At 40.3% G+C, this 10,785-nt stretch overlaps 1 protein-coding gene across 1 annotated transcript in view; it reads right to left on the bottom strand.

The window, feature by feature from the left end:
- Positions 1–10,785, bottom strand: part of COL19A1 (collagen type XIX alpha 1 chain) — a 369,652-nt gene that overhangs the window by 23,831 nt on the left and 335,036 nt on the right. Inside the window, exons 42-45 of the mRNA XM_004381357.2 lie at positions 7,876–7,920; positions 7,708–7,770; positions 2,751–2,786; positions 2,572–2,616 (exon numbers count right to left, since the gene is read on the bottom strand). Coding sequence (XP_004381414.1) covers positions 2,572–2,616; positions 2,751–2,786; positions 7,708–7,770; positions 7,876–7,920 — 189 coding nt within the window. The remainder of the gene's footprint in view (positions 1–2,571; positions 2,617–2,750; positions 2,787–7,707; positions 7,771–7,875; positions 7,921–10,785) is intronic.

Below are 10,785 nucleotides of genomic sequence, written 5' to 3'. Positions count from 1 at the left end.
AACATGTAAAATGCACTGTTGCTGCTGTTAGGTGCCACTGAGTCAGTTCTGACTCATAGTGACACTATGTACAACAGAACGAAACACTGCCCAGTTCTGCACCATCCTAAGTGAAATGCTTAGAATGGTACCTGGGACCTTGAAAGCACTCAGTAAAAATTAGTGACAATGTTAGTTGTACATGGTTGCCAGTCTAGAATGGTGGCACTTTTGATAGTCAACACCAGGCGTACTTCGAGCCTGGGTCTCCTTTGCAATAATAAAGGAAGATCATCAGGAGGATTTCATCACTGAAGTTTTTCATTCATAAGAACTTCAGGACACTTGAACTCTCCTAAATCATGTTTTTCCCTTCCCCCTACCTGCTTTTCCCTAAATGTCTGGTCTTCATTAAACTCTTTGGACTTTGTTTTATACGAGTATGTGTGTGTGTGCTTTATATGTGTATATGTGTGTGTGTGTACTTGTGTTCTAAATATATACAACTCAGGGAGGTGAGAAAGGAGAGCCTTTGAAAAGGCCCCAAGGTGATTGGTTATAGGAGGGAGGCGTCACTGAGGTCATTTACTCAGTTACATAAATGAACTATAAGATAATTCTCTGAGTAAGATGAATCATAATAAACTAGGAAGATTATATTGGATGTGCCTGAATCTGATAAAAAGTGTCTTTAAAGCTATCTTTTATCTTTAATGTGTCTACTACTGTATGTGTTTGTGCATTGAGAGAGTGTGTGTGTGTGTGTGTGTGTGAGAGAGAGAGAGAGAGAGAGAGGGAGGGAGAGAGAGGGGTATCACGGCAGGAGTTTCAGTCATAGATATTTCAAATATTCAGTTCTACAACTCCAGGAGGTGACGTTCACCCCAAATAAGATGACAAGGCCTTGTATTTTGTTATATTATTGTTTTATGAATTTTCTACAAAAGGTCAAAACTCTGTTTCTCTTGATTTAAAAAATAATGAAAACAAAAAATTACAGAGATATATGTGGTCATAAAATGAAGAGAAGGCATTTTCTGCCATGTAGAAAGAAGAAAAACAGATAGACCCAATATTAACGCTTCTGTCTTAGTAATAAAAATTTATCTTGATACCGGCATATCAACCCAGCTCATATCGTCGAATATTTGTGGTGACTAACAACACACACACACACACACAAAAGAAAAGAAGGAAAGGAAAAGACAGAAACACTAACACACCTTGATCGACATTCTGACCACGTGTGAAATAAACACAATCTTTAACATTTTAAAATGAGTTCACAATTTAGGTATATGGATGTTCATTGAAATGATATTTATTATGAAAACTAGACAGAACCAAAATGTCAAGAAAAAGACAGCTGGAGAGGTGAAATAAAGCATTTCCAAACAATAGAAAATACACAGTCACTAAAAGACAGATCTCTATATATATTTACTGACATGGAAAGATGGTCATTATACATTGTTAGATGAAAAAAGTCATTTACAAAACAGTATGATCCCATTTTTTGAAAAATATGTATTTATTTATACTGATACATGTCAGTGTATGTGTAGACTATGTATAAGAATGAGAGAGATGGAAATAAGCTCAAAATATCAATAGTGCTTATTTCTGTGATATGGGATAAGGGAGATTTTTTTCTTCCTTTTTTATTTCTATTTGTATTTTGATATTTCCTTCAGTTATCATGGATTACTTGTGTAATAATAAATAAAAGTAAACTAGACACCAGTATACAAATACATATGTACACACACTTACACATACTCGTAGGCCTTAATAGAAATTCACCAAGTAACAATGCTTGAGTAACCTGTTACAGTGGCATGGCTCCAATCATATTAGCAAATGTTAATTTAAGGAAATAATTACCTATTAACTATTGCAAAATTGCAAGAATGGTATCAGTAACCAAAAACGTTCAAATAAAAGCATATAACATAATTGGTATTAAATAATATAACAATACATTCAGTTCCTTTTTCCATTTATCTATCCCCTTTTTATCCCCGTTACCCATCTTGATAATTCTCTACGTCAGTGGTTCTCAAGTGGAGCAATTTTGCTCCCTAAGAGGCATTTGGGGATGTCTGGAGACATTTTTGGTTGTCACAACAGGGGTGGGGCAAGAGCAGTGCTTCTGGCATCTCATATATAGAGACCTGGAATGATGATAAACATCCTACAATGCACAGGACAGCTCTCCACAACAAATTATCTGATACAAAATGTTAATAGTGCCAGGACTGATAAATCCTGTTCTAGATAAAAAGAACAGGGGTAATAGTTATATTAGGGATATGTGTTAGAGATAGGAGGATGATAAAAGCTTTCCCATATGGAAACCAGCAAACTAGACTCAGCTGTGTACAAAGGACAACCATGTAGGTGTACCTGCCATGTGGTCCTCTTCTAGTTCTTTGTTATATTTTATGCTTAGCAGAGGTTTTGTATCACACGTACCCTAGTCTTTCCATATTGAGAGATTTGTAGAGGTCTGCATACATAAATTTGTGTAATCGCAATGACAGGACAATTGTAACAGACAGACTGTAATGATCACAATAGTAATATACATACACGTTCTCCTTTGGGGCCTCTATCTCCAGGCTTGCCCATGATGCCCTGAAAAACAGATGTCAACACTAGAAATCACTGCTTGCCAAGATGCTTCATCAATCTGGTTGATCTAAACGTTAACAAGTATTCTGGATGCAGTTATGCATTTGAACTTTTATTTTAAATGGTATTTTCCATACCTGAGCACCTGGTAATCCATCTTTTCCATTTACTCCCTGTAAAGAAAAAAAAAAGATTGTTATTTCTAATTCGGCATTAACAAACATAGTTAAACACAACCAAAGGGTAAAGTTTCAAGGACAGTTTCTTAATCATATTTTTACTGACATCTTGGTGAGGCAATGTGGTGAAATGGAAATCAAAATTGACAGAACCAGACATCCCTGAGTTCAGATCCTGGGTTTGTCACTTATTAGTTCCATTGACCTTGCACAGTTTACCTAACTTCAATAACAGTAGCTTCTTCACTTATAAGTGAGGATAATAGTAACAATGGCCTCAAAGCTAAGGATTAAATGAAATAACATGTAAAATGCATTGTTGCTGCTGTTAGGTGCCACTGAGTCAGTTCTGACTCATAGTGACACTATGTACAACAGAACGAAACACTGCCCAGTCCTGCACCATCCTCATGATCGTTGTCATGCTTGGCCCATTGCTGCAGCCACTGTGTCAATCCATCTTGTTGCGGGTGTTCCTTTTTTTCGCTGACCCTTTACTTTACCAAGCATGCTGTCCTTCTCCAGGAACTGATCCCTCCTGATAACATGTCCAAAGTATGTGAGACAAGGTCTCGCCATCCTTGCTTCTAAGGAGCATTCTGGCTGTACTTCTTCCAAGATGGATTTGTTCATACTTTTGGCAGTCCATGGCATGTTCAATATTCTTCGCCAACACCATAATTCAAAGGTGTCAATTCTTATTTGGTCTTCCCTACTCATTGTCCAGCTTTTGTATGCATATAAGGCAATTGAAAACACCATGGCTTTGGTTAGGAGCACCTTAGTCCTTAAAATGCATAGCCAACTGTAAATAGTCACAAAGGTTATTTTCCTTACTTATTCTCCCAGGAGGTACATTCTAAGAAATAAGTGCGTGCCCCACGGCACTGGTGGCTGGTATATGGCATTCATTTTTACCTTCTAATAAGTTTTCTGGCACAAAGACTCTTTCTCTGTAAATGGTCTCAGTTGATTCTGGGGAAATTTCATTACATGGCCAGAGCATGATCCTGCTATGAAATAAACTGTCAGCCAGAGAATGATTATTATTTTTCAGTTGGAAAACACCAAAGGAAAGCAAGAAATCTGTAATTTCATGGCTTCTGAGAGTACTAAATAGTGACTTTTTATTAGAAAACTGGTATTTTCCTGAATTTTACAAGGCAGTTCTGGAGGTGGTAATAAAGCCCAGTCCTGCTCAGAGATTTATATGACTGGGAGAACTACTGGCTGGGAGATGTATGAAGGAAAAACACTTGGGGTCAAATCAAATACCTAGAGTCTAACAGTAGATGTGTTTTTGAGATTTGATTTGAAGAGGGAGATCAAGGTGAGGATAATGATTTCTTAGCCAGCAGGCAATTGCATGGACTTGCTCCTCTGAAAAGCCTAGGAGACTTTTATTGTGCCAGAATGGATTCTATGAGGATGGAACTGCACATAACCGCATGTTTTCACTGCTATAAATTACACTAAAATCTGTCACAGTTGATAACCCAACCAAAGTCCCCCACCCTCTCTAAAGCATCCTGGGAATTATCTAGAGTACTTTAACTAAGAACAGGTTACCTGAAGCGTACAGTTCAAAGAATTTATTACATCCAGGAACACAAGCAACAAAGAGAGAGCTGATTAAGGAGAGGATGTGAAAAAAGCAACTGTGTCACTTAAATAAAAGAAGATAAGTCTAGTGTAAAAACGTAATTCATACTTTTGGTAACAAAGTAAGAAAAGAAATAACCCTATAACCTTTTTTTCTGTCTTGTAATTCATCAAAGACTATCATGCATGCTCTCTTTTGTATATGAAGGTGTTAATAACTTTCTATTTGTAGGGTATTTGCTTCTCTCTCCCCTTCTCACTTTTTCCCATAGAATCCCAATCCCAGGTAAAACTAACTTTCTGTCTACCTTAGGTCTGCATCTGGGAAGCTGGCTGCAGCTGATCTTAAGGATCCTTGCTCACTTGCTCCAATCTAAATGCATGACAGCAGATTGAAAGCAGCACCTCACATTACCCAGCCATCCTTCTATATTCCCTAGTCGACTCCCTTTCCTTCTCCCCAAAAGTACTCTTTCTCACATTTTCCAGTCTCTTCAAACTTCAGTATCACCTCCTCACTCCTCACATTCACAGAGAAAATAAATACAATTAGGAAAGAACCAACTCACCTTCCCTCCATGAGATCCACCAACCTGTGTGCATCTGTAACTCAACTTGAAGCTCCCTCCCTCCTGTTAAAAAGGATGACCTGCCACTGTTCCTAGGTAAAACCAATTTCCACTTATAAGTGGACTACCAATCTCACCGCCTCTGCACCGCTCCTGGCCACTCAGAATTACCTTCATTCTCTTGTATCAATCAAATTACCCCCTTTCAAGTGGATCATTCTTATCAGGATACTAACATGCTGTCATTTCTCCCACCAATGGCCTCCAAATTTCTAAATCCTATGGAGAATTATCAGACCTCATGTAGCTTATCTGTATGTTTATGACTCCTTCTTTTTTAAATACTTTCTTCACTTGACTTCCAGGAAACCCCATTCTCCTCGTTTTCTTCATATCTCACCAGGTACTCCTTCTCAATCTTCTTTGCTGGTCCTTTTCCTAACAGTGAAAGTAATCTCTTCCCTTCCCTATCCATAGTGACTCCATTTTGTCCAGAAAAAGAATTAGCTGCCATCGAGTCAATTCTGAATCATGGTGACCTCATGTGTTTCAGAGTAGAACTGTGCTCCACAGAGTTTTCAATGGTTGTGATCTTTCGGAAGAAGATCTCCAGGCCTTTCTTCCAAGGTGCCTTTGGGTGGATTTGAGCTGCCAATCTTTTGGTTAGTAGCCAAGTGCTTAGCCATTTTGTGTCACCCAGTGACTCCATTTAATTACCCAGAATAGTCCCTCCAGCCCTGCTCTCTCCCTGAATTCCAGATGCATATATCCATTGTGTATGTGACATTTCCACTTGGATATCTCCTAGGTACTCCAATATTAACATGTCCAACAGAGAAAATTCTTGGTTTTCTCTCCCAAACTCACCTATCTCCAGTCTTCTCATCTCATTATTTACACCACTCCTCTCACATAATTGCTCAGGCCCCAAACCATAACTTTCATTCTGCTCTGTCTCTCACATGTCACATCTAGTCCATCAGCAAGTCCTCCTGGCTCTCCTTCAACGTACATCCTAAATTCCTCCACTCCTCAGGACGTCTCTGCTCTCACTGTCATTATTTCTCATAGGGACTATGGCAGTATTTCCTCACTGCTTTCTCTGCTTCCACCCTGCTACCTACAGTCTGTTCTCCACACAACAGTCGGAATGATCATTAAAAACGTAGTTTGATTATTTTCTTACCCTGCTACAAATGTTCTAATGGGTTTCCATCACACTTCAAATGAAATCCAAACTTCATTCCATGGCTTAGAAAGCCCTGGCAGCTGCCTATCTCTCCCTCAGTACCTTTCACCACTTTTCTTTCACTTATTCATTCTTGACTTCATGCCTTTTGCTGTCTTTTTGAACACGTCAGTCTCATTCCTCAGCTAGCCATTTCTTTTTCCTGAAAAACATTTCCCTAGACCTCCCTATGGCTTAAGCTCTCACTTAAGTCAAGTTTCTGCTCAAATGGCAAATCTTCTTTAACCATTCTATTTAAATGGTGCTCTAGCTTAGGTCTTCTTCTACTTGAAATGCGTGTGTGTATTTATCTGTTTGTTTGTTGTCTCTGTCCCCATACTCAAATGCAAACTCCATGAGGTTCTAGCACCCAGAACAGTGCCTGGCATGTAGTAGGTGCTCAGGAAACATTTGTTGAATGAATAACCCACTTTTTGCATAATTCTCCCGGGGACCCAATGGTAAGCATTTATAGACGGATTTCAGGGGTTGTGGTCGGGGAATTGGCAAGAGGAGTTGAGAGGAGGAGGCAGGGAATGAAACTAAAATTTACTGAGCACCTCCCACAGCCTGGCACTGTAAGCGCTTTCCATATGTCATATCAGTTAACCTTCACAGAAACCATTTGAGTCAAAATTCAAACCCAGATCATCCTGACTCTAAACTCCACGTGCTTTCTACTTGTCCGTGTTGCCTCCTCTGCGCAGATGGTGGCCAGGGACTGTATCGACCCTGAAGATTTCACAGAGGTACTCAACTAGCCTCATGAGCTCCATGTTGCTTGTTCACCCTCAGTCCTCCCCTCACCTAATAAGCCCCTCTTGTCCATACACAAGACAGCGAATAAGCAAAGGAGCAGTGACCTTTGATAAAGAAGGAACCTGAAGATAGAGGTATGTCTCATTCATCTTTCTATCCCCTCCCTCAGGGCTCAGTACATACTTGGCAAACAGCAGGGACTAGATGAATATATGTGAATTGAATTAGTAGGAATGACTGTTGCAGTGTCACATCGATACTATGTATCAGTAACCAAGGGCTCCTTTAGGACACAAGGGGATGATATGTTTGGCAGCAGTGATTTATGAAAGTGTAAAAACAAGGCCCAGAGAAAGAGGAGGGAATCTGAGAAAAGAGCTTCTGTTTTAGTCTTTGGCTTAACATACAGGTGTTATATCTGTGAGCCTTTGGTTTCTTTACACTTTAGGATGTGACAGGCCATTTTGTTTTTTAACTCTGCTGAGTACATTAGACTTAAAAAATAATGAATCTAATTTTCTGGTATTCAAACAAAAATTTCACCCTTTTTACCCTTATTTCAGACATAAATATACCTCATAAAGAGCTAGGACACTTAGTGAGAACCACCCTCCTATTCCTCCAAAATATCCATTTGTAGAATCTGTTCCCTGGAAACTACTTATTCAAAGCTCTGATTTTCTGAGGAGATAGGCAAAGAGGCAATGGTTAGAGTGTTTCTCAAATTGGAAAACTTTAATAGCAAAGAAGTACTTACTGGTTTTCCTGAGGGTCCTTCTGGTCCAGGGAAACCTATATCTCCAACAGGTCCTCTTTCACCCTATAAACATGTTCACAGACAAAAGTCAGTTACCAAGAAATGCTTTAAAACTACATACAACTGTTAAGAAATTTTAAGAACGCAAACTGTTAAGAGGCAACTCACTGGTTCCCCTGGGACTCCTGGAGGGCCTGGAGCTCCAGGCTTTCCCTGGTGAAGCAAATCAAAGAGACATTTTATAAGCCAAATTACTGAATGACACCACATGCTTCCATTTCCCACCTGAGAACTGAATATGCTGCCAGGGCTGTGGGTCTCTGAACTAAAACGGAATTCCTAATGGAAAAAAAATCTGTGGGAATGTACATATGTGTGTATGGTGGAGGGCAAGAAGGAAGGATAGTATTTTTGAAAATATTAAACCAACGTTTTCTCATTACTGGAAATCCCCCTTGTGCCTATGTGCCTGGCAGCTCTTCTTTACTTCAGGGGTGGGGAGGGCACAGAAGGACAAAGAAGCCTTTGCTTGGCTTTAAGTTTCACAATAGAATTTGTAAATTCATAATAAGATAGCTTGAAAGCAAGCACATTTGATTTGAAAAGCGACATTTTGTTGAGAGGGAGACGAAAAGATTGGTTTGTTCCAAGAGGTCATAGCCTGGAAGATTGACTATAGAGAGAGAGTGGAGTAGAGAGAACACAGGGTAGGGACCATAGAGGATGATGGTCCAGCGGAAACTGGAAGTGGCGAAACGCCAACATGTCCAGACCAGGCTTAAGAGGCTGCCTGGGTCTCCAAGGAGCCACCTCCCACCCCTTGGACTTAATGTGGTTGGTAAAAGTGGACAAGGTGGGGATGTAGGTATGGGGCTGAAACCATAAAAACCCCAGTAGGGGGAATCTGAAAAGGAGGAGCTTTTTCCCACTTGCTGTTTAGAATTCTGGGAGGAGACCACCTCACAGGCACAGTTATGGGTGAGTGTGGAGTCTAGGCAGACACAGGCCTGAGAAAGCATTCCTGGCACCCACAAACTGTGTGTGTGAGCAGGCATTACCAAAGTTCCTCTGGGTCTGAGTTGGGGAATATTGTAGAATTGAGATGATCAATACCCAGAAGGGTCTTGGAGGGGGCACAGGGGGTGTGGGGTGCCCAGGCCTTGTAACCTGAAATGAAGAGATCACAGGGACACTGGTGGCAGGCAGCAGCACGCCCAGAGGTCAGGTAGTACCAGCAGAGGCCTCAGAGGACCTGGGGAGAACATGCTGACCAGAGGCCCCACCCACTGTCAACACTTACAGAAGCTTCCTCCGGTGTACCCATATGCCATCCTTTGAGAAGGGTCAAAGAAGCCCTAGAGAAATCCCTGACAGGACTGAATATGCTAGAAAGGGACAGACTGGTCTGTTCTTGGAAGAGCAGGAGTGTGTCCCACAGCAGAATGACTGCGATGTGTCTGAGTGGGCAGGCCTCATCCCTGCTTCAACCAGAACAGTCTGCTTTTAACTATTTTATATTTTGAGCCACAATAAGGTTCAGTTATAAAAAATGAAAGTTCATTTTTTAATTACATAGTTGCATACTTCTGTAATTATAAATGAATTCTTTCAATTATGAGATACGGAAACTGCTTTTTAAGGGGTCAGAACACTCTTTGTTTGGTACCAGATCTTGTCCAAGAATATATTAAAAAGCATAATTTGTATCGTTCAGTGAGTAAGGAAGGAATACTGGGATTATCCTGACTCCTTTGCAGAAAAATGCTGCAGAAGTTGTCGTAAGAAACTCTACACCATGGTATTTTGGACTTCCCTTTTGGGGATTTGAAACAACCTGGGTGTCAGTAACTGGGGAAAGGACTTGTGATTTTGTTTCATAAACTAACGCATAAAAGCTGGGAAAAAAAACCTAAACTAAACTAAAAGTAAACATATCAGATCTTAGACATCCAAATAAGTGGCAGGTTAATTCCTTAGTCCTATCATGCTGCAAGGATCCCTGATGGCACAGTGGTTAAAGCACTCTGCTGCTAACTGAAAAGGTTGGTAGTTTGAACCCACCAGCCGCTCTGCGGGAGAAAGATGTAGCAGTCTGCTCCCAAAAAGATTTATGGCCTCGGAAACCCTATTGGGCAGTTCTACAATGTTTTATAGGGTCACTAAGGGTCAGAATTGACACGACAGCAGTGGGTTTTTTTGTTTTTATCGTGCTGCATCCTGTAAAGATTTCTTTGGAACTTCTCATTTCGATTGCCTTTTAAGGCTGTAGTACATCTTTTAAATTATTTTAATGGTGGCCAATATTTTCTCTTGAAGGTAGATTTAATTTAGGGTGACAGGCAAAGGTAATTTGTAGTCACACCTGGGTGAATAGAATGGGGAATTAAGCTTCATACCATGTGGAGATAGATATGGGATATAAAATCAAAAGAGGCTTCTCACCAAAAATAAAATGGCTGAACTAATGCTAAAGCTTAGTATGTAACTTTTCACACAAACTCTGTTGCTTAGAAATCAATCTTATTATTACGGCTTGTGGTTAGGCTAAGACTGTGAATTTGTAACAAAATTTTATCAAAAACTCTTTGTGTTAAATCCCCCAGGAGATCTTACGCTCTTGGTGAGGCACTGTTTAACAATCTGTTCCCTACAGTATCGTCATGCCAATGTCATGCGATTGTTTTATGAAGACCATGAGATCCCCCCACCCCCGCGCCCCAACCACCAAACCAAAAACCTGTTGTTGTCGAGTCGATTCTGACTCTTAGCGACCCTACAGGACAGAGTAGAACTGCCCCATAGGGTTTCCAAGAAGTGGCCGGTGGATTCTAACTGTCAACCTTTTGGTTAGCAGCCAAGCTCTTAACCACTGTGCCCCTAGGGCTCCATAGTTCCTTATACAGCAGTATAACTATGGGTCATTTGTACCCCTCCTTTGGAATCCATGAGTGTTAGACCCTGAGGTTTTCATGATTCCCTCATTCGAATGATATACTGACTTCAATAAATCTCTTTGATTTTACTTAAATAGAATTGGAGAGTCTTTTCTTACAACAGGACAAAAACAGGGTGTGACTA

The sequence above is a fragment of the Trichechus manatus genome, unplaced genomic scaffold (genome assembly GCF_000243295.1).
Source record: "Trichechus manatus latirostris isolate Lorelei unplaced genomic scaffold, TriManLat1.0 scaffold00083, whole genome shotgun sequence".
NCBI classification, from domain to species: Eukaryota; Metazoa; Chordata; class Mammalia; order Sirenia; family Trichechidae; genus Trichechus; species Trichechus manatus.
Note: the sequence above shows the minus strand (reverse complement) of the source record. Positions and strands in the feature narration are given on the sequence as shown.